The sequence below is a fragment of the Ranitomeya variabilis genome, chromosome 4 (genome assembly GCF_051348905.1).
Source record: "Ranitomeya variabilis isolate aRanVar5 chromosome 4, aRanVar5.hap1, whole genome shotgun sequence".
NCBI lineage: Eukaryota > Metazoa > Chordata > Amphibia > Anura > Dendrobatidae > Ranitomeya > Ranitomeya variabilis.
In genome coordinates, this window is record NC_135235.1 from 692,565,767 (window position 1) to 692,590,981 (window position 25,215).

Consider the following 25,215-nt stretch of genomic DNA (forward strand, 5'->3'; position numbering starts at 1 on the left):
ATTTCTTTAAATAGGTGTCAGGTAGTGGCTCTGTGCATAACGCGCACTGCTTATGCTTGGACTTTGAGACCTTTTTTCCCTATAAAAAAAGCATAGTATAGGAGACAATTTGTATCAGCCAATGGCTCAGATATCAAACTCACCACCGCTGATGAAGAATAGAGTACCGGTTTCTGAGGGGGTGAGGTGCGACGTGACGTGCCAGGGTCCTGCTGCCCGCGTGCCACATCTCCAGTATGAGATCTGCTGCTGCTTCTCTGCTCTCCTGTCGGTGTTCGGCGTCTCCTGTGGAAGACATGTTGCCGCACACCTGCTCACCAAGCGCTGCCTCTTTTTAAAGGTCCCGCCCTCTTCCTCCCGGCCTCCTCCGGAAGACGTTATTCTACTTCCGGGTCATAAGCGCCGACGTGCTCCTGCAGCGTCGCGCGCGCGTGGACGACCCGGGGCGGCGCGCCTTCCCCCGGGAACGCCACCTCGACCGCTCGGCCCGGTCCTTGCCAGACGAGGGGGGAAGCTGAACACAGGACTTCCCCCGACGCTGCTTTCGGGCCCCCGACTCTGCCGTTCTCACCTGGACACCGCACAGAGGCTTGGCGGACCCGGGTAAGCGAAAACTGTAGGCTCCCGCCGTCCGGACAGGAACCCAAACTGGAGGGCGAGGGGGGCCGCCCCTTTTTAACCTGTAGGTTCCTGTCCGGAAGGTGGGCGGATCCCCTCTCTCGTTGTGGGTGCTGTCGTGGCGATAGGAAAATATCAACTTCACGTTAGCCCCAGTAATGCGAGTCCCGACACCGCTGGAATTTTACCAACATAGGAGGCGAGTGTAAGTGCTTTTATTTTAACGAAGCGGAGAACATAGGAAATGGGGAAAGGATGTGTAATAAAATCTAACCTTTATTTTTAATGGTGGTGTACACCGATGTGTTTTTGTCCAGTCAGATTTGACATTAATATCCTATATTTTAACAAAGCCAAACATGAGGAATGCCAAGAGGTTGTCCTAGTAGTAGACAACACTTTAAAAGAAGATATAATTTTCCATTCTAACATTTCCAATATGCTGAACATGAAAAAGGCTTCACCCCTGCCTCACTTCTCTGATGTTTATGAAGAGTTGACTTTCAAGCAAAATAGTTCCCACATTAAGAATATATAAAAGGTTTTTTCACTGTGTAACTTCTGGTGACTAAGAAGAGATGATTTCTTCACAAAACATTTCCCACATTCTGAACAGGAAAAAATGCTTCTCCCCTGTGTGGGTTCTCTGATGTCTATCAAGGTGCACTTTCTGGTTAAAACATTTTCAACATTCTAAAAGTCTAAAAGGTTTCTACCCTGGGTGGGTTCTTTGGGGTATAACAACATCTGACTTCAGGTTAAAATGTTTCCCACATTCTGAACATATTAAAAAACACTTCTGCCCTGTGTGGTTTCTCTGATGTATAACACAAATCAATTTCTGGTTATATTTCCCACATTCTGAACAGGAAAAGGGCTTCCCCTCTGTGTGACTGCTCTGGTGACTAAGAAGAGATGATTCCTTCTCAAAACTTCGCCCACATTCAGAATATGAAAATGGTGGCTTCACTCCTGTGTTAGTTCTCTGGTGCGTAACAAAATCTGATTTCTGGTTAAACATTTCTTATATTCTTAACATGAAAAAGGCTTCGCCCCTGTGTGAGTTCTCTGATGTTTGAAAAGACTTGATTTCTTGGTAAAACATTTCCCACATTCTGTACATGAAAAAGGCTTCTTCCCTGCATGGGTTCTTTGATGTACAACAAGATTCCATTTCTGGTTAAAACATTTCCCACATTCTGAACAGGAAAAAGGCTTTGCCCCTGTGTGTGTTCTCTGATGTTTGATAAGACTTGATTGATCTGTAAAACATTTCCCACATTCTGAACATGAAAAAGGCTTCTTCCCTGTGTGGGTTCTTTGGTGTATAACAAGATGTGATTTCTGGTTAAAACATTTCCCACATTCTGAACAGGAAAAAGGCTTCTCCCCTGTGTGAGTTGTCTGGTGTCTAATAAGAAGTGATTTCCATATAAAACATTTCCCACATTCTGCACATGAAAAAGACTTCTCCCCTGTGTGAGTTCTCTGGTGGGTAACCAAATCTGATTTCTGGTTATAACATTTCCCACATTCTGAACATGGAAAAGGCTTCTCACCTGTGTGAGTTCTCTGGTGTCTAATAAGAAGTGATTTCCATATAAAACATTTCCCACATTCTGCACATGAAAAAGATTTCTCCCCTGTGTGAGTTCTCTGATGTCTAATAAAAAGTGGTTTCCATATAAAACATTTTCCACATTCTGCACATGAAAATGGCTTCTCCCCTGTGTGACTTCTCTGATGAGTAACAAGAGAGGATTTCTGGTTAAAACATTTCTCACATTCTGAACAAGAAAAAGGTTTCTCCCCTGTGTGAGTTCTCTGGTGCCTAACAAGATGTGATTTCTGGTTAAAACATTTCCCACATTTGGAGCATCTATTCTCTATTGTGTGAATTATTTGATGTTTAAGAAAATACTTTTCAAGGGGAAAACTATTTCCATATTCTGAATTTGAAATTGGCTTATTTGCTTTAGGAGCAGTGTGTTTTCTAATGCTTATTTTCTGACTTTGATTTTCCTCAGATGATTGATCTTTGCTGTGAAGGGATGATGTTATATCTGGAGTAATAGCATTCACTTCAATTGTATCCTGTGGGATCTCAAGATCATCTGATTTAAACATTGAAAATGTCAGCCGTCCCTCTGAACTCCTCATACAGTCATCTGCCAAGAAAAAAACAAATTATTATTTTTTAATAAAATGTCCTTGACTTTTATATTTTTAAACATTTCTACTTAAACTCTCCGTAAAAATTTAAAGTTGTGTTAAGAAATTGAATTAATCACCAAGACAGTGACAGTTCACAGTCTAACAGAAAACCTCATAGGATGAACCAGTACAGCATGATGTTCAACTGTTCATTCTGCCTCACAAATATGGAATAAAAAGCCACCACGCAATTTTATGTAGGAAAAGATAACACTAATAAAAACTTGTACTCATCTCACATAAAACAAGTCCCCACTCAGGTCCATCATCTGTCACTGAAAAAAACAGATGTTTCCACATTACTAGTTGCTCAAAAGCTCTTGAAAAGCATCATGCTTCAATAAACCAATCCAGCATTATTTGCTCTCCCAAAGTCAAATCTCCCCTTTGCTTCTTAATCTTCTAGATCTGAGTCTATAGATAAATTGAGGGTTATAATTTCCAAAATTTAGTCACTTTATGGGGATTTACACTGCTCTAGTTTTCTGAGATTTTGTTATATTAGAGATTCTGCAAATGGTGTGTTCCATCTTCTCTGGGATCTACTCCTGCGACGTCTGCTTCTGTTACCAGGAGCCGCCTTATTCATTCTGCAGGCGGCTCTGGTAATAGAGGAGACGTCGGAACCAGAAGCTTTGGGCAGCGCTGGTTCTGTCCAGCTACTGACTTTAAATTGTCAGGGGCCTGTAGTACCATCCAGTCTAGCAGTATGGGTTTGTGTGCTGTCAAGCTGCAGTAATCTGCTCCCTGCTTCCACCAAATAACCCCTTCCTGACCTATGACACATACGCTGTGTCATGAAAGTCGGTGCCAATCCGACCTGTGACGCAGCATATGCGTCATGGTTGGATCGCGTTCCTGCGGGTCGGGTGACCGGGGTCACTGAAATATCCCTCCTATCAGATGTGGGGGGCGAAGTGAAACATGGCTGCCATCACTCTCCAGCTTCATCCCTTCCGTGGAAGCTGGAGAGTGAGGTTCCTACCTGCTGCCGCTGCCTGACCGCCACCGCTGCCGCCACCTGACCACCGCCTGATTGCTGCCTGTTTGCTATCTGGTACTCTCCTCTGCTGCCCCCGCTCCCCGCGTCATTCCCCAATCAGGAATCCAGTTTGAGACTGCCAACCTCAGGGAAATAGACTTTTTCAAAGTCTTTTTATCTGAGTCAATTTTCAGTCTTATGGTGGAGCAAACAAACTTGTATGCCCTACAATTTTTTGCCGAAAACCCTAATTCATCATTTTCTACTTACAGTCCAGGTGACTCAGTAGAAATGATGAATCATTGGGGACTGGTCCTTCACATGGGGATTGTGAAGAAACCGGAAATTCGCTAATACTGGAGTACTGATATTTTATATCAAACTCCAATATAAAGCATGGTTATGATTCACAAAAATTTTGAGGCAATTCATAAGTTTCTTCATTTTAGGGACAATACGGACATCCTTCCCCGCGATGACCCAAATTTTGATAGACTGTTCAAAATTTAGCCAGTCATCGAACACTTCAGCAACAAGCTTGCTGAAGTGTACATTCTCCAAAGAGAAATTTGTGTGGATGACATCCACTTCCAAGGGAGGCTTCAGTTCCATCAGTGCCTGCCCAGCAAGAGGCGAGGTACAGGATAAAACTCTATAAGTTGTGTGAGAGTACCTCAGGATACACTCATAGCTTTAGAGTTTACCAAGGGAAGGACACCAGGATCCAGCTCCGAAAATGTCCACCTGCTCTGGGGTGAATGGGAAAATAGTGTGGGATTTGGTCCACCCACTGCTTGATAAAGGTTACCATCTGTACGTTGATAACATTTATCCAAGCATCCCACTCTTTCAATCTCTCTCTGCCAGAGTTTCCGCAGCTTGCGGTACTGTGCGCAGAAACCAGAGGGGCCTCCCTTTGTTGCTAATTGAGCAGACTCTCCCAAAGGGTGAGAGCCGAGCCCAATGTAGCGTCAACATGCTTGTGGTCAAGTTCAAAAACAAAAGGGACGTCTTTTTCTTGACAACAATCCATGGTCCCGGCACCACCGTTCGAGGTACCCCAGCACAGGTCCACAAACCAGACTGTGCCCTGGGGTACAACAAACACATGGGGGGGAATTGATCTTTCTGATAAAGTCCTCCAGCCCTATAGTACCATGTGGAAGGTGAAGGTGTGGTATAAAAAACTGGCTGTGCACATCGTACAAATGGCACTGTATAACACATACGTGCTATCACGATGTGCAGGCCTGACCAACAACACCTTCCTTCAGTTCCAGGAGGCGGTGATAAAGGCCCTGATGTTTGGAGACGAGGAAGGAGCGGGCCCCAGCACCCCTGGAACTCAAGTTTCCCGCATGGTACCAGGGCAACATTTTCCCCGTGAGGGGAGAAAAAGAAAAAGGTGCCAGGTATGCTATAAAAGGGGGATAAGAAGGGAAACTCGTTTCCAATGTGTAACGTGTCCTGACAGACCTGGACTGGGATTGAATGAATACTTCAGAATTCATCACACTTCCGTGGACTAAACACATCCTGACATTCCCCTACAGAACTCACCCACACCAGCCTGATATACACAATACCACACACCAACCTGACGTACACTAAACCAAACACACCAACCTGACATACACTACACCACACCAACCTGACATACAGTACGTCAGGTTGGTGTGTGGTGTGGTATAGTGTACATCAGGTTGGTGTGCGTGTTGTAGTGTACGTCAGGTTGGTGTGTGTGACACCACACCACACACCAACCTGACATACACCACACACACCAATCTGACGTAGTGTCGGGTTGGTGAGTGTGGCGTACTGTACATCAAATTGGTTTGTAGTGTACATGTGGTGTAGTACACGTCAGGTTGGTGTACGTGTGGTGTAGTATACACCACACACACCAACCTGACGTACACGACACCACACCACACACCAACCTGACATACACTACACCACACCACACACACCAACCTGACGTAGTGTGGCGTAGTGTAACTTAGGTTGGTGTGTAGTGTTCATGTGGTGTAGTACACATCAGGTTGGTGTACGTGTGGTGTAGTACACATCAGGTTGGTGTATGTGTGGTGTAGTATACACCACACACACCAACCTGACGTGTACTCCACCACACGTACACTACACACACCAACCTGACATACAGTGCGTCAGGTTGGTGTGTGGTGTGGTATAGTGTACGTCAGGTTGGTGTGAGCTGCAGTGTACGTCAGGTTGTTGTGTGTGGTGTATACTACACACCGCACACCAACCAGGCTTACACTACACAGGTTGGTTTATGGTGTATATCAGGATGGTGTGTGTGTGGTGTACACTATACCATACACATCAACCTGACGTACACTACACCACACCACACACCAACCTGAAATAGACTACATACTTTCCATACGCGACATGGTGTCCGCTAATGATTGGAGCTAATTTTCCATTCAAAAAGTCAAATGGCGCTTCTTCCCTTCCGAGCCCTGCCATGCGCCCAGGCAGTGGTTTATGACCACATATAAGGTATCTGTGTACTCAAGAGAAATCCCCTAACAAATTTTAGGATCCATTTTATCCTGCTGCCCATGTGAAAATGAAAATAATTGAGGCTAAAAGAAAATTTTTGTGAAAAAAAGTACTTGTTCATTTTTACGGATCAATTTGTGAAGCACCTGGGGGTTCAAAGTGCTCACTATGCATCTAGATAAGTTCCTTGGGGGGACTAGTTTCCAAAATGGGGTCACTTGTTGGGGAGCTCCAATGTTTAGGCACACAGGGGCTCTCCAAACACAACATGGTGTCCGCTAACGATTGGAGCTAATTTTTCATTCAAAAAGTCAAATGGTGCTCCTTCCCTTCCGAGCCCTGCCATGACCCTAAACAGTGGTTTATTACCACATATGAGGTATCGGTGTACTCAGGACAAATTGGACAACAACTTTTGGTGTCCAGTTTCTCCTTTTACCCTTAGGAAAATAAAAAAAATTGTTGCTAAAGGATCAATTTTGTGACTAAAAAGTTAAATGTTCATTTTTTCCTTCCGTGTTGCTTATGCTGCGAAGCACCTGAAGGGTTAATAAACTTCTTGAATGTGGTTTTGAGCACCTTGAGGGGTGCAGTGTTTAGAATGGTGTCACTTTTAGGTATTTTCAGCCACATAGACCCCTCAAACTGACTTCAAATATGAGGTGGTCCCTAAAAAAATGGTTTTGTAAATTTTGTTGTAAAAATGAGAAGTCGCTGGTCAAATTTTAACCCTTATAACTTCCTAGCAAAAAAAAAAAATGTTTCCAAAATTGTGCTGATGTAAAGGAGACATGTGGGTAATGTTATTTATTAACTATTTTGTGTCACATATCTCTCTGGTTTAACAGAATAAAAATTCAAAATTTTTGCCAAATTTCCGATTTTTTCACAAATAATCGCAAAAATTATAGACCTAAATTTACCACTAACATGAAGCCCAATATGTCACGAAAAAACTGTCTCAGAATCGCTAGGATCCATTGAAGCGTTCCTGAGGTATTACCTCATAAAGGGACACTGGTCAGAATTGCAAAAAATGGCCGGGTCATTAAGGTCTAAATAGGCTGGGTCATGAATGGGGTTAAAAAGCACCAAAACCTACTAAAGCTCGAAGCTGCCAGATACAGCCTTGTTCTCCTCTGGTTCAGTCCTCTGTACTCTACTCCCAGCTGGTGTATTTAATTCCTGTTGTGATCTTGGCCCCTTTACTGACTACTTTTGCATCTTTTGATTTTCCCATCTCACTCCACATAACAGCAGGTAACAACTTGGCCCAAGCCTAGGAGACTCTGTGTAAGTGAAGATCCATGTAGAAGAGTTACAGGGTGATGAGCTAGATAATCCCTGGGATCTGGAAAACGGAGTAGATTGCGCCAAACCTGTTCATGGTAGCCATCTTTTGAGGTGCCAGATGATCACGAACAGTGCCCCATTACATTGTGTCTTCAAACTATTCCAGCAAGATATGCGTTCAAGTAACTAAATGGCGCTTCTTCCCTTGTTAACCTTGACATGTACCCGGACAGGAGTACACTAGTGATGAGTGAGTATACTCGATGCTCGGGTTTTCCCGAGCACGCTCGGGTGGTCTCTGAGTATTTATGAATGCTAAGAGATTTAGTTTTCCTTGCCGCAGCTAGATGATTTGCGGCTACTAGACAGCTTGATTACATGTGGGGATTACCTAGCAACCAGGCAATCCCCACATGTACTCAGCCTGTCTAGTAGCTGTAAATCATCCAGCTGTGGCGATGAAAACAAAATCTCCGAGCAGTCATAAATACTCGGAGACCACCCGAGCGTGCTCGGGAAAACCCAAGCAACGAGTATACTCGCTCATAACTAGGGTACACACAAGATTCATGAAAATGCACATGACAGCCTTATACAGAAGCCACAGAAGTCAGGACTAGGGAAAACTATATGCAGATGGGTAAGGAATTGGATAAATGACATGAAACAAGGAGTTGTCATAAATAGTATGTTTACTAAATGGGATATACTCAGCAGTGGAGACTGCAAGGGATCTGTACTGGAAGAAGTGTGGACAATAGCTGATCTGCACTGGGAGCAGTGGGGTACCGCAAGGATTTGTGCTAGGACCGCTTCTTTTTAACCTCTTCATTAATGACTTTACAGATGGGAATGAGAGTCACTCTTTGCTGATGACATCAAACTATGTAGGATATTAAAATCTGACCTTTGGAAAATGAAATACAGGAAGGAGGTGTCATACAATGCGCTGCTGAAGGAAGCTCGACAAAAACTTTTTTTTTTAGGTTTTTGTCCTGATGAAGAGGTCGTGTGAGACCTTGAAACGCGTTGACAAACATTTACAATAAAATACAATTTATTTCACCTTGCCATTGAGCTTCCTTCAGCAGCGCTCTGAATGACACTTCCTTCCTGTTCTTCATTTTCCATGGATCCATATGTGGCACCCCAGAAGTGCGGGTACCACAGTGATGCTGCCTTCCTCTCAGGGAGGGTAGTGCCATGCCTGGAGACAAGTGGGATCCTTTTGGCAGGTAAATCTTACACACAACATATTCTAACTCCAGGCCAGAAGGGGGAGCTCAAAACCTGGTTTTAGGTGAGCTTCCCACAATTTACATCCTGGTCTGGAGGAGGAAGTAGTCAGTCTGAGAGAAGGAAGCGACAGGGAAGTAGCAGAGAGGAGAGATTAGGAGCCTGAGGACGGCTGTGATTGAGCCCCTCAGAGCCAGAGCGAGGAAACCGGGCACTGGGAGCCCGAGGTTGTGGATAACTACAAGGTTCACAGCAGAACCAGAGGGCATAGGACTATAAGTAGATTGCCCATACTATACCTGAGGTAAAGCAGCAGGTAGAGCCTGGAGTCACTGTGTCAAAGACTCCAAAAGAACAGCTCAAGCTGCCTACCGTGCAGGTTCTGTCCCAGGACAGGAGAAAGGGGTACCTTGCCAGCAAACCACAGGTAGCAAGGTACCAGAAAACCAGTGCATTTAGGAAGGCTCCCAACCTGAGCTTTCAAGGGAGATTACTGCTTGTTTCCAGGCTGCCTGGACTCCTTCTGTACCTGTTGGTGGTAACCTGGACTGAGGCCCTTTACCAACAGTAAACCAGGTAAAGACTGCAACCCTGTGTCTTCTATTATTACCGGCAACCCACCATCCTGGCCACATACCTTGGGAGCTCTGGGGACCCCGCTTCACCTGTGGGAAGCATCACCATCTTGCTGCAACAACACCACCCCAGAGGACCCCTTTAAGCAGCGTCGGTCCCTCTGACCGAGAACCACAGGTGGCGTAAGGAATAGACTTTATTATCAATTCCCCTTTAAAGACTTTTCCACTTTTGAGTCCCACGGCCAGGGACCTAGTCGCAGCCACCGTGACATCCCCTTTAAGAGCGACCGGACCCAGTACTGAGTATCCCCATTGCCCTGGTGAGCGACTCACATATTTGTCCTGTGTCCTGCAGCAGCTGTAATACGTGTCCATCTCATGTTGCTTATTTGCAACCACACCAGGTGAGTGTTCTCACATTTTCTACCCTTCCATTATCATCAGATAAGACCCTATTGCGCTCTTCTGTCTGCTAGTTCATTCTCTACTAAAATCTGTCCTTGACATTACAATATTGCAAAACGATCTGGATAAGATGTCTGAATGGGCAAATACTTAGCAAATGAGATTTAATGTAGATAAATGTAGAGTAATGCACCTAGGACGGAGTAACCATATTGTGCATATACATTAAACAAAAGCATACTGAGGACTACAGAATAGGAGAAGGACTTGGGGATTCTGGTTACAAGTAAGCTGAGCAGCAGTACTCAATGTCAAGCAGCAGCCGCAAAAGCAAAGAAGATTTTAAGGTGTCTAAAAAGAGAGATAAAATCCCGCTATTCCAATGTATTATTACCCCTTTATAAATCACTGGTGATGCCATTTAGAATATGGGATCCATTTTTGAGCTCCACATTTTAGAAAACATATTCAGAAGTTCAAAGAGGGCAACTAGATTATTACAAGGGATGGAAGGCCTCTCATATGATGAGAGGTTGGAAAAGTTGGGCTTGTTTGGCTTAGAAAAAAGATTCTTCAGAAGAGATCTCATTTACATGTTGTAACCAAGTCACTGGTCAATTGATGGAGGGAGGATATGTGTCACTGCGCATGATCGCTTCGGTGATGTGAAACCAGATTAGTTTTCTCCAGCACTGTGTGTTGGGACGCTATATATAAAACTATATAATAGGCTGGTTTTAGTGGATGTTCATAGAGCGGGCGGGAGAATGTCCATATACAGTACAGACCAAAAGTTTGGACACACCGTCTCATTTAAAGATTTTTTTGTATTTTCATGACTATGAAAATTGTACATTCACACTGAAGGCATCAAAACTATGAGCTAACACATGTGAAATTATATACTTAACAAAAAAGTGTGAAACAACTGAAATTATGTCTTATATTCTAGGTTCTTCAAAGTAGCCACCTTTTGCTTTGATGACTGCTTTGCACACTCTTGGCATTCTCTTGATGAGCTTCAATGGTTTTCACCTGGTTTTCACTTCACAGGTTTGCCCTGCCAGGTTTAATAAGTGGGATTTCTTGCCTTATAAATGGGGTTGGGACCATCAGTTGTGTTGTGCAGAAGTCTGGTGGATACACAGCTGATAGTCCTACTGAATAGACTGTTAGAATTTGTATTATGGCAAGAAAAAAGCAGCTAAATAAAGAAAATCGAGTGGCCATCATTATTTAAAAAAATTGGGAAAATTTTTACAGTGTCCCCAAGTGCAGTGGCAAAAACCATCAAGCGCTACAAAGAAACTGGCTCACATGAGGACCGCCCCAGGAAAGGAAGACCAAGAGTCATCTCTGCTTCTGAGGATAAGTTTATACGAGTCACCAGCCTCAGAAATCGCAGGTTAACAACAGCTCAGATTAGAGACCAGGTCAATGCCACACAGAGTTCTAGTAGCAGACACATCTCTACAACAACTGTTAAGAGGAGACTTTGTGCAGCAGGCCTTCATGGTAAAATAGCTGCTAGGAAACCATTGCTAAGGACAGGCAACAAGCAGAAGAGACTTGTTTGGGCTAAAGAACACAAGGAATGGACATTAGACCAGTGGAAATCTGTGCTTTGGTCTGATAAGTCCAAATTTGAGATCTTTGGTTCCAACCACCGTGTCTTTGTGCGAGGCAGAAAAGGTGAATGGATGGACTCTGCATGACTGGTTCCCACCATGAAGCATGGAGGAGGTGGTGTGATGTGTGGGGATGCTTTGCTGGTGACACTGTTGGGGATTTTTTCAAAATTGAAGGCATACTGAACAAGCATGGCTACCACAGCATCTTGCAGCAGCATGCTATTCCATCCGGTTTGCGTTTAGTTGGACCATCATTTATTTTTCAACAGGACGATGACTCCAAACACACCTCCAGGCTGTGTAAGGGCTATTTGAGAGTGATGGGGTGCTATGTCATATTCTCAATGGCAAGAGAACATAGCATCAGCATATATAGGAACTAGCTCTTGGAAGATGGGAACTGAGCTGACCATGAACTAAACCTAACGCACAACTAGCAGTGGCCGGGTAGCATGCCTACGTTGATTCTAGATGCCCAGCACCAGCCGGAGGACTAAATAATGCTAGCAGAGGAAAATATTAGTCCTAGCTCACCTCTAGAGAAATACCCCGAAAGGAGACAGAGGCCCCCCACATGTATTGGCGGTGAATTAAGATGAAATAACAAACGTAGTATGAAAATAGGTTTAGCAAATTTGAGGTCCACTTACTACATAGCAGAAGACAGAAAGGACACTTTCATGGTCAGCTGAAAACCCTATCAAAACACCATCCAGAAATTACTTTAAAACTCTGGCATTAACTCATAACACCAGAGTGGCAATTCCTGTTCACAAGAGCTTTCCAGACACAGTAACGAAACTACAGCTGTGAACTGGAACAAAAATGCAAAAACAAACATGGACAAGAGTCCAACTTATCTAGTAGTTGTCTAGGAGCAGGAACAAGCACAGAGAGGCTTCTGATAACATTGTTGACCGGCAAGCAACTAACAGAGCAGCAAGGTTATATAGCGACTCCCACATCTTGATGGGAACAGGTGAACAGAGAAGATGAAAACACCAGTTCAATTCCACCAGTAGCCACCGGGGGAGCCCAGAATCCAAATTCACAACAGTACCCCCCCCTCAAGGAGGGGGCACCGAACCCTCACCAGAACCACCAGGGCGATCAGGATGGGCCCTATGAAAGGCACGAACCAGATCAGAGGCATGAACATCAGATGCATTCACCCAAGAATTATCCTCCTGGCCGTATCCCTTCCACTTGACCAGATACTGGAGTCTCCGTCTGGAAACACGAGAGTCTAAGATTTTCTCCACAACGTACTCCAACTCACCCTCAACCAACACCGGAGCAGGAGGCTCAACGGAAGGCACAACCGGTACCTCATACCTGCGCAATAATGACCGATGAAAAACGTTATGAATAGAAAAGGATGCAGGGAGGTCCAAACGGAAGGAAACAGGGTTAAGAATCTCCAATATCTTATACGGGCCGATGAACCGAGGCTTAAACTTAGGAGAAGAGACCCTCATAGGAACAAAACGAGAAGACAACCACACCAAATCTCCAACACAAAGCCGAGGACCAACACGACGGTGGCGGTTGGCAAAAAGCTGAGTCTTCTCCTGGGACAACCTCAAATTGTCCACCACCTGCCCCCAGATCTGATGCAATCTCTCCACCACAGCATCCACTCCAGGACAATCCGAAGATTCCACCTGACCAGAGGAAAATCGAGGATGAAACCCCGAATTACAGAAAAACGGGGACACCAAAGTGGCAGAGCTGGCCCGATTATTGAGAGCGAACTCTGCCAATGGCAAAAAAGCAACCCAATCATCCTGGTCAGCAGACACAAAACACCTCAGATATGTCTCCAGGGTCTGATTAGTCCGCTCGGTCTGGCCATTCGTCTGAGGATGGAAAGCGGACGAAAAAGATAAATCTATGCCCATCCTAGCACAGAATGCCCGCCAAAATCTAGACACGAATTGGGTCCCTCTGTCAGAAATGATATTCTCAGGAATACCATGCAAACGAACAACATTTTGAAAAAACAGAGGAACCAACTCGGAAGAAGAAGGCAACTTGGGCAGAGGAACCAAATGGACCATCTTAGAGAAACGGTCACACACCACCCAGATGACAGACATCTTCTGAGAAACAGGCAGATCTGAAATAAAATCCATCGAGATGTGCGTCCAAGGCCTCTTAGGAATAGGCAAGGGCAACAATAATCCACTAGCCCGAGAGCAACAAGGCTTGGCCCGAGCACAAACGTCACAAGACTGCACAAAGCCTCGCACATCTCGTGACAGGGAAGGCCACCAGAAGGACCTTGCCACCAAATCCCTGGTACCAAAAATGCCAGGATGACCTGCCAACGCAGAAGAATGAACCTCAGAGATGACTCTACTGGTCCAATCATCAGGAACAAACAGTTTATCAGGTGGGCAACGATCCGGTCTATCCGCCTGAAACTCCTGCAAGGCCCGCCGCAGGTCTGGAGAAACGGCTGACAATACCACTCCATCCTTAAGGATACCTGTGGGCTCAGAGTTACCAGGCGAGTCAGGCTCAAAACTCCTAGAAAGGGCATCCGCCTTAACATTCTTAGAACCCGGTAGGTATGACACCACAAAATTAAACCGAGAGAAAAATAATGACCAGCGCGCCTGTCTAGGATTCAGGCGCCTGGCGGTCTCAAGATAAATCAAGTTTTTGTGGTCAGTCAATACCACCACCTGATGTCTGGCCCCCTCAAGCCAATGGCGCCACTCCTCAAAAGCCCACTTCATGGCCAAAAGCTCCCGATTCCCAACATCATAATTCCGCTCAGCGGGCGAAAATTTACGGGAAAAGAAGGCACAAGGCCTCATCACGGAGCAGTCAGAACTTTTCTGCGACAACACTGCCCCAGCTCCGATCTCAGAAGCGTCGACCTCAACCTGAAAAGGTAGAGCAACATCAGGCTGACGCAACACAGGGGCAGAGGAAAAACGGCGCTTAAGCTCCCGAAAGGCCTCCACAGCGTCAGGGGACCAATCAGCAACATCAGCACCCTTCTTAGTCAAATCGGTCAATGGCTTAGCAATATCCGAAAAACCAGCAATAAATCGACGATAAAAGTTAGCAAAGCCCAAAAATTTCTGAAGACTCTTAAGAGAAGAGGGCTGCGTCCAATCACAAATAGCTTGAACCTTGACAGGATCCATTTCAATGGAAGAGGGAGAAAAAATATATCCCAAAAAGGAAATCCTCTGTACCCCAAAAACACACTTAGAACCCTTCACACACAAAGAATTAGACCGCAAAACCTGGAAAACCCTCCTGACTTGCTGGACATGAGAGTCCCAGTCATCCGAAAAAATCAGAATATCATCCAGATACACAATCATAAATTTATCCAAATAATCGCGAAAAATATCATGCATAAAGGACTGGAAAACTGACGGAGCATTTGAAAGACCAAAAGGCATCACTAAATACTCAAAGTGGCCCTCGGGCGTATTAAATGCGGTTTTCCACTCATCCCCCTGCCTGATTCGCACCAAATTATACGCCCCACGAAGGTCAATCTTAGAGAACCACTTGGCCCCCTTTATGCGAGCAAACAAATCAGTCAGCAACGGCAATGGGTATTGATATTTTACAGTGATTTTATTCAAAAGCCGATAATCGATACATGGTCTCAAAGAGCCGTCTTTTTTTGACACAAAGAAAAAACCGGCTCCTAAGGGAGATGACGATGGACGAATATGTCCCTTTTCCAAGGACTCCTTTATATATTCTCGCATAGCAGCATGTTCAGGCACAGACAGATTAAATAAACGACCCTTTGGGTATTTACTACCCGGGATTAAATCTATGGCACAATCGCACTCTCGGTGCGGAGGTAATGAACCAAGCTTGGATTCTTCAAAGACGTCACGATAGTCAGACAGGAACTCAGGAATTTCAGAGGGAATAGATGATGAAATGGAAACCACAGGTACATCCCCATGAGCCCCCTTACATCCCCAGCTCAACACAGACATAGCTCTCCAGTCGAGGACTGGGTTGTGAGATTGCAGCCAAGGCAATCCTAGCACCAAATCATCATGTAGATTATACAGCACCAGAAAGCGAATAATCTCCTGGTGATCCGGATTAATACGCATAGTTACTTGTGTCCAGTATTGTGGTTTATTATTAGCCAATGGGGTGGAGTCAATCCCCTTCAGAGGAATAAGAGTCTCCAAAGGCTCTAAATCATACCCACAGCGTTTGGCAAAGGACCAATCCATAAGACTCAAAGCGGCGCCAGAGTCGACATAGGCGTCCGTGGTAATAGATGACAAAGAGCAAATCAGGGTCACAGATAGAATAAACTTAGACGGTAAGGTGCAAATGGAAACAGATTTATCAAGCTTTTTAGTGCGCTTAGAGCATGCTGATATAACATGAGTAGAATCACCACAATAGAAACACAACCCATTTTTCCGTCTAAAATTCTGCCGCTCGCTTCGGGACAGAATTCTATCACACTGCATACTCTCTGGCGACTTCTCAGTGGACACCGCCAGATGGTGCACTGGTTTGCGCTCCCGCAAACGCCTATCGATCTGAATAGCCATTGTCATGGACTCATTCAAACCCGCAGGCACAGGGAACCCCACCATAACATCCTTAATGGCATCAGAGAGACCCTCTCTGAAAGTCGCCGCCAGGGCGCACTCATTCCACTGAGTAAGCACAGACCATTTACGGAATCTTTGACAGTAAATTTCCGCTTCATCTTGCCCCTGAGATAGGGACATCAAAGTTTTTTCTGCCTGAAGCTCCAAATGAGGTTCGTCATAAAGCAACCCCAAGGCCAGAAAAAACGCATCCACATTGAGCAACGCAGGATCCCCTGGTGTCAATGAAAAAGCCCAGTCTTGAGGGTCGCCCCGGAGCAAGGAAATCACAATCCTGACCTGCTGTGCAGGGTCTCCGGCAGAGCGAAATTTCAGGGACAAAAATAATTTGCAATTATTTCGAAAATTCTGAAACCCAGATCTATTCCCCGAGAAAAATTCCGGCAAAGGAATTCTCGGCTCAGATACAGGTGCATGACAAACAAAGTCTTGCAAATTTTGTACCTTCGTGGCGAGATTATTCAAACCTGCAGTTACACTCTGAAGATCCATTACAAACAGGTGGACACAGAGCCATTCAAAGATTAGAAGGAGAAAAAAAAAAAAAAAAAAAATTCTCAGCAGACTTCTTATTTCTCTCCTTTCTCAGCCAAGGATTTTAACCCTTTAGTGGCCGGTCAAACTGTCATGTTCTCAATGGCAAGAGAACATAGCATCAGCATATATAGGAACTAGCTCTTGGAAGATGGGAACTGAGCTGACCATGAACTAAACCTAACGCACAACTAGCAGTGGCCGGGTAGCATGCCTACGTTGATTCTAGATGCCCAGCACCAGCCGGAGGACTAAATAATGCTAGCAGAGGAAAATATTAGTCCTAGCTCACCTCTAGAGAAATACCCCGAAAGGAGACAGAGGCCCCCCACATGTATTGGCGGTGAATTAAGATGAAATAACAAACGTAGTATGAAAATAGGTTTAGCAAATTTGAGGTCCACTTACTACATAGCAGAAGACAGAAAGGACACTTTCATGGTCAGCTGAAAACCCTATCAAAACACCATCCAGAAATTACTTTAAAACTCTGGCATTAACTCATAACACCAGAGTGGCAATTCCTGTTCACAAGAGCTTTCCAGACACAGTAACGAAACTACAGCTGTGAACTGGAACAAAAATGCAAAAACAAACATGGACAAGAGTCCAACTTATCTAGTAGTTGTCTAGGAGCAGGAACAAGCACAGAGAGGCTTCTGATAACATTGTTGACCGGCAAGCAACTAACAGAGCAGCAAGGTTATATAGCGACTCCCACATCTTGATGGGAACAGGTGAACAGAGAAGATGAAAACACCAGTTCAATTCCACCAGTAGCCACCGGGGGAGCCCAGAATCCAAATTCACAACAGTGCTACGACAGATGACCTGGCCTCCAGAGTCACCAGACCTGAACCCAATCGAGATGGTTTGGGTGAGCTGGACCGCAGAGTGAAGGCAAAAGGGCCAACAAGTGCTAAGCATCTCTGGGAACTCCTTCAAGATTGTTGGAAGACCATTCCCAGTGACTACCTTTTGAAGCTCATCAAGAGAATGCCAAGAGTGTGCACAGCAGTCATCAAAGGAAAGGGTGGCTACTTTGAAGAACCTAGAATATAAGACATATTTTCAGTTGTTTCACACTTTTTTGTTAAGTATATAATTCCACATGTGTTATTTCATAGTTTTGATGCCCTCAGTGTGAATTTTCAATTTTCATAGTCATGAAAATACAGAAAAATCTATAAATGAGGTGTGTCCAAACTTTTGGTCTGTACTGTATCTGCTCCTGAAAAATGCCAGTCTTGTGTGATGTCAGAATCATGTGATCAATCACATGATGAAGGAGTCACAAGGTCAGGGCTTAAATGGCTGACTGGCAGAGCTTCCAGTGTTCAGTGGTTGCTGGAGAGAGAGGACTCCAGGGAGTTGTGTGCCTTAACTGAACCGTGCACATTACTGTCTGATAGTGGTCTGATCCTACTAGGAAGAAGGACTGTGTTTTCTTTCATTTGTTTCTTTGTTTTGCTAGGAGGGCTGCATTTACTTTTAAGCTTGGTTCATGCTGCTACACTAAACCAAGCACTTTCTTAAAGAGACGGTGTTCCAAATATACCTCTGTGTCAAACTGAGTGAGGCACTGTACCACAGGGGGTGTTAGAAGTGCGGGCAGTTTCCCAGAGACCACATGTGAGTGTCAGGACTCTGAACATTTTTTATTACCTTTTGTGCATTACTGCCCTTTTCCAAGATGGCGTCTTTAGTCTCATGTGCACTGTTCCTGCTATGAAACTCCACCCCAGCCTTCAGTCTGTGCTAGAGTATTCTGCCTTGCATCCAGCTCCTGACCTCTGGTTACTCCCTGGCTATATACCTGCTCCTGTGAACCTGTGGGGTTATCCTGCTACTTTGCTCTGAGTTCCTGCTGCATACACCAGTTCCAGTAATCCTCCTTCATCTGCTGCTCGTGTTTACTTCCATCTGCATTTGCTGGACATGTAAGCTGTTGCTGCTCTGCAAGAACCTGAGACTATTACCCAGGCCTCCCTGGTTGAGCTAAGATATTATTTGAACTGCCTTATAAGCATATCTATCTGTGTTTTGGACTAAGCAACGACTTATTCGTGTCAAGTATCCTCAAGAATAATTGTGCTTCATAGATTTTCTGCGTGATTGCATTTTCCTCTGAAGTTTCCTATAGACTGCTAAGCTGCATTTAATATTTACTCCAAGTGTTGTGGACTTGAGTTTCTCTCTGCACCTGTTTGAATCACCGTGTGATAATATAGACTTTACCACTTATAAAACTGTGTCCTGTAGTTGTCTTGTTCCACGCAAAGAGTCTCCTGAGTTATCCCCTATAATTATTACAGTGAGGGCCACAAGCCAGCAGATGTCAAGCAAGATGGAGGACCTACTCAAACATCTGTTACAAGCCCAGCACCAACAACAGCTACAACATCAGCAGAAATTACAGCAGCAGCAGATGAAGAAACAAGAGACCAGTAAGTCGCTTATACAACAAATGCAGCAGCAGCATCAGCAACACCAGCACCAGATTGATTTACCCGCAGAGGCGGTTTGTGGAAGGCCGGCAGCCCCTTCCCAAGTTCAGGTGACAACATGTACATCCAGAAGACGGTAAGACGAGCCATGCAAAAAAATTACCCCGGGGGATGATGTGGAGGCTTTTCTGACTGTTCAAGCAGGGAGAGGAGCATGAGAAGCTACCGCCAGAGCAGTGGGCAGAGGTGCTGGCAGCCTATTTGACTGGTGAGCGCCAGTTGGCCTATTATGATTTGGCATTACAGGATGCGCAGGAGTATGTCAAGTTAAAGACTGAAATTTTGGCCCGCACAGGAATGACTATGTCAGTTGGAGCACAAAGGGTTCATCACTAGGCACACTGTGGGGACAAACCGCCTCGATCCAAAATGTTCGACCTACTACATGTGGTGCAAAAATGGCTGCAGCCAGAATCCTCCACCCCTGCCCAGATGGTCAAGCGTGTTGTCATGGACCGGTTTGGGCATTCCCTTCCTAGGCCGATGCAGACCTGGGTTGCACAGGGAGATCCCCAAAATGCAGACAAATTGGTGGGCCTAGTGGAACGGTTCTAGGTGGTTGAGAGGTCCCTAAGGAAGGCAGGGGGTGGTACATCCTCATACTGGGGTACCCCGCGAGAACCTGGGACCTATCCCTGCTCCCAAATGTACCTCTAAAGGTGAGAAGGTTTGAGCAACCAGCCTTACTGTTCTCCTGTTATGGAACCCTGGACAGAAATGCTAGTGTATAAACACGTAAGATAAACAGGGATAACAAAAGTGACTAATATACTAAAAGACTCACCAAAGGTAGAGAGGTATACAGGGGAGCGTAGGAAAGTACAAACCAAATTGGAACAGGACAATGAGGAAACCATACGCAACAACCTCTAGCAGCAATAGCGATCTCAGAACAGTGACTACTATGAGCTAGGAAGTAAGACTTTCACTAGCAAGGAAGAGATGATCTGGCCAGGCTTTATAGGGAGAGGTAATGATGTGATCAGAAGCAGCTGAAATGGAGCTGCATGTTTCTGACCAGCACAGAAAGGGATGTTAACCTCGTCAGCACCAATGAAACAAAATATTAATATGGGACACAAACACACAGGCTAAATGGAAGATCTGCAATTCATAATACATAGTGACCTTCTAACCCCAGGTCTTCCTGGAGGATGTGACATATTTGTGACAGATACGGTAAAACTACACCACCAATAAAGCAGCCACAGTAGGTGACAGAGAAGAATCTGTGACTCTGTATTTAGTGGTTAATACTCACCTGGTTGGTTATCTGAAGGAATCTCATCTTTACACCTCTCATCACCCCTCGCATATGTCTCTGTAGTATTAATATGGGTCAGATCTTCACCCTGAAACAAATATTGTATCAATCACAGACAGATGGAGAAGTCACATCTATGATCAGCTCTAATCCTGCCATCTCCACCGTTCTCATTACACAAGTATAAAACATATAATACTGGTGGATAAAACAAGACTGAGCACAAGACCTTCACAGCCATCTACACATCATAGGGGAGATCTCATGACACCTTCTCTCCATCTACCTGATGATCCTGAGGAACATTGGGGTCTTCTTGTTTACAGTCCTGTGGAAGAAGACGATGGGGACATCTCTCTGGTGTTGTCCTCTTACTGGATAGATCTGGAGGAAACATACACGGGGACCGAATTCATTCTTTACATACAGATAATTGTAGGCCATGTGTATTTAGTCCTGTCTATTACCTGGTGCTGTGAGGGGCTGGGGAACCTCCATCATGGAGTCCTTGTATAGATATTTGTGCTCTTCTAAATACTCCCACTCCTCCATGGAGAAATAGACGGAGACATCCTGACACCTTATAGGAACCTGACACATACAATGATACCGTCATCCCCCCGATCCCTTCATAGTGTTACTGTATAATGTCCCAGCATTCCCAGCAGTGTCACCTCTCCAGTCAGCAGCTCAATCATCTTGTAGATGAGTTCTAGGATCTTCTGGTCATTAAAGTCCTCATGTATCAGGGGGTGAGGTGGAGGCCCCGTGATTGGGCTCAGGGGTCTTCCCCATCCCTCAGACACAGGGTCCTGACAGCGATCACTAGAGGTCTTCTTCACTACTGTGTAATCCTGGTTATGGAGAGACACATTAATAAATCTCACTACAGATATTTCCAGAGTCCTCACCTCTCCAGTTCTGTCCATCTGTTATTCCCATAGATAAGAATGATGTAATGTGACGTCATCAGAATCTCTCACCTCTCCAGTAAGCCGGAAGATGATCTCTAGGGTGAGGTGTAATATCTTCTCCGCCATCTTGTCTCTGTCCATATCCATCTTTGATGGGTAAATCAGGAAAATGTTCTTATATAGAAGATCTTCACTGAGATTATCCGATATTGTAGAGACCTGAATGAGAAGAAGATGAGCCGATGTAACATCATAAAAATCCTGTGTAATAATACTATTACTGGAGATAATAAGGGGAAACATGAGATTTATTATTCTACAGTATTTTGTTTCCTTCTTTACATCTACTAATAAAACCTATATATTTAGGCCACAGACAACAAGCGGTTTCTTCCTCGGAGTCGGCAGCTGAATACGTTTCTCATAGACTCATCTTCCATAACGCTAATTCTCGTCTCATTTACCGGCACTGGAATCGGCATTAGCAATACTGCAGGAGATATTCATTACACGGGACAGGAGAAATAACTACTTCATGATGAGGACGACATCTTCATCTTCTACTGCGGCTCTAGAAACATATTTGTCCAGAGTCCATCACTGACTCCATCACCACCGGCCGTCTGTATGAAGGTTTCCCGTCTTCCCGTACTGTAATCTTCTATCACGTTAGATCTCAGGTCTGATTCACACACAGAAGTTTTAGGCTTTTATAAAAGATTGTTTATTTCCACAAACACCGAGGACAGAAATTATCTGATCCTAAAGTCTCCATGTACAGTGATTTATGGGGTTTATTTCTGGTCTTACAGTTACCTATGTTACAAGAAAAATACCAGAAAAAATAAGATATTAAAATGTTTCAAAAGGAGATTGGCTCCAACAGTTCTTGCAAAAAGAAAAAAACATAAAAAGGAAATACACATTTTGCAATTTTTTAACATGTTAAAGTGAAAAAAATATATAGTTTTAGCAAAAAGAAATATCCGTCACTACAGTATATGGAAAACAGAGTCACTGCACAATGTTAGTTAAGTCTCGTCCATAACAACTATATTATACTATATTATCCTATACACAGTGGTGTATATACAAATCACAGGTCCCACAGCAATAGCTGTATTTGGGCCCCCCGACCTCACAAGGAAATAAATATACAGATATATATTTTTGATGGAGTCATATCTCCCAATTCTGAAGACCGCATGCTGCCTTTGTCAATTCAAGTCTGCAACTAGATATATTTCTCACTTACTAATCCCTGTCATACTCATCGCCAGGAAATTTTTCTCCTGGTGACCCAGGTAGCTCAGAGTGAGGTCTCCCATACAGTATGATGGCCCCCACAGACCACACACAATATGATGGTCCAAACAGCACCTCACACAGTATTATGGCCACCACAGCCTGCTACACAAAATAAGGACCACCAACTCAGTATGGAGGGGACTGTGGTACTGTGGGAACATTATACTGTGTATGGGGAGATGATGGTACTTTGGTATGGGAACAGTTTACTGTGTGTGGGGGGATGGTGGAACCATGGGAGCATTATACTGTGCATGGTGGAATGGCGGGACGGTGGGAACACTATCCTGTGTGAGGGGAATGGAGTTGCTGTTGGAACATTATAGTGTGTGTGTGTGTGTGTGTGTGTGTGTGTGTGTGTGTGTGTGTGTGTGTGTGTGTGTGTGTGTATAAAAGGCCAGTACCCCAACGCAGGAACAAATTTGGTGCCAAACAAAGGAACGGGCAGGGCGTGTGCTGAGGAAAAAAGTGAGGCCAAGGTACCAGGCCATGGTAAAGTGCCCAAGGCAGGGGGTTGTGGCATGCCAAAAAGCAGAACCCAGGAGGCACCAGATGAGTCCCAGAGTCCAGGTTACACCAGCCAAGGCATGAGAACTAGACTACGCCATATGAGAGCAGAGTCCCAGCCCTCACTACTTGAGGTACAAGAGACATCCGCCATTGGTCAAGCACTGAAGATCCGAGGGAAGATTATGCTCTGGAGTCTACGCCTGCATTGAAGAGCGGGAAGTGCGAGTGAGCTGGGCCGTTGCTTCCAGCACTGACGTACGGTAAAGGGGTTGATCTAGGATAATACAACAGTCAGGACAGGGGCCGGTTGAAGTGAAGGAAGGTCAGCGAGCCTTGATAAACTTTGTCAGGAGGACATGTGGCCTAGCGGGAAGAACCAGAGACCCCACTATGGCCGGTGTTCGCAGAAGAGAAAGTGTTGTTGCCTATATGTGTCAGGACCATCACTCTTGTCAGTAGCTAATGTAACATACAGTTATTACTGCTATTACAGTGAGAGTGAGCCGGATAATTCACTGTATATTTCACCTCGTAATCACCCTGTTTTGCATTATTCACTGTTGCCATAGTGATCACAATTCCCATTATCAGGGAAATAATTATATTGGTTACTTCTACCTTGTGTTTGTTGTTGTATCTGGTGTCATGTTTCTCAATGGCGAGAGAACATAGCCCAGCATATATGAGAACTAGCTCTTGGAAGATGGAAACTATACTGACCATGAACTAAACCTGCCGCACAACTAGAAGTGGCCGGGTAGCATGCCTACGTTTTTTTATCCCTAGATGCCCAGCGCCAGCCGGAGAACTACCTAATCCTAGCAGAGGAAAAGACAGTCCTGGCTCACCTCTAGAGAAATTTTCCCAAAAGGCAGACAGAGGCCCCCACATATATTGGCGGTGATTTAAGATGAAATGACAAACGTAGTATGAAAATAGGTTTAGCAAAATCGAGGTCCGCTTACTAGATAGCATGAAGACAGAAAGGGCACTTTCATGGTCAGCAGAAAACCCTATCAAAACACCATCCAGAAATTACTTTAAGACTCTAGCATTAACTCATAACACCAGAGTGGCAATTTCCGCTCACAAGAGCTTTCCAGACACAGTAACGAAACAGCAGCTGTGAACAGGAACAAAATGCAAAAACACACAAGGACAAAAGTCCAACTTAGCTGGGAGTTGTCTAGTAGCAGGAACATGCACAGAAAGGCTACTGATTACATTGTTGACCGGCAGGAAACTGACAGAGGAGCAAGGTTATATAGCGACTCCCACATCCTGATAGGAGCAGGTGAACAGAGGGGATGATGCACACAAGTTAAATTCCACAAGTGGCCACAGGGGGAGCCCAGAATCCAATTTCACAACAATCTGGTCACTAAATATAGGAACATAGTGGGGGCATTACACTGTGTGGGGGGATGGCGGTGCTGTGGAAACATTATACTGTGTGGGGTGCATTATACTTACTGCATAAGGGGCATAATGCGGGCATTGCTATTTGGGGGGATGGCAGTACTGTGGGAACACTATACTGTATGTGGGGGGGATGTCAGTAATATGGGGGCATTACAATGTGTGGGGCCAAGAATGATGCCCTGTATTATGAGAACAACCCGTTCCCTCACTTCCTGTCCTCCATAGTGGGGTCCTATGTATCTATTACAGGAAGCAGAACAAAAACGTTATGATTCTTATAAAGAGACAACAAAAACCCCAAAAGAGTCTCAGTGCTGAAGGGGTTAAGGTCCCCCCCCAGTAATGGGGAATCTCCAACACCTACCTCCACCTGCAGAGCCGCACTCCACATATATGGCTGCTCTGTGCGCACAGGACCTGTGATGAGGTCACAGGAGGGGAGGAGTCAGGGGTCACATGATCAGGGGCCTCAGGGAATGATATCCGCAGTGCAGACCCTACATGGAAACTTCTCCTCAGTCAGTGACATTCCCGCCATTATTCCCCCTCACTACTGGCACAATTACCCCGCGCCGCCTTTTCTGCACAGTGTTATGTGTGGAATGTAACGTGTGATTTCTCTGGAGACAAATAGACCCCACA

General features: G+C 44.9%; 1 protein-coding gene across 1 annotated transcript; it reads right to left on the reverse strand.

The window, feature by feature from the left end:
- Nucleotides 1–876: 876 nt before the first annotated feature.
- On the reverse strand, nucleotides 877–24,986 carry LOC143767681 (uncharacterized). Its single transcript, XM_077256164.1, has 7 exons — nucleotides 24,938–24,986; nucleotides 21,403–21,552; nucleotides 21,094–21,273; nucleotides 20,887–21,010; nucleotides 20,706–20,803; nucleotides 20,417–20,507; nucleotides 877–2,786 (listed from the first exon to the last, which is right to left on the reverse strand). The coding sequence occupies exons 1-7, from the start codon at nucleotides 24,962–24,964 to the stop codon at nucleotides 1,651–1,653; spliced, it is 1,806 nt and encodes a 601-aa protein (XP_077112279.1). The 5' UTR covers nucleotides 24,965–24,986; the 3' UTR covers nucleotides 877–1,650.
- Between the last annotated feature and the right edge of the window lie 229 nt (nucleotides 24,987–25,215).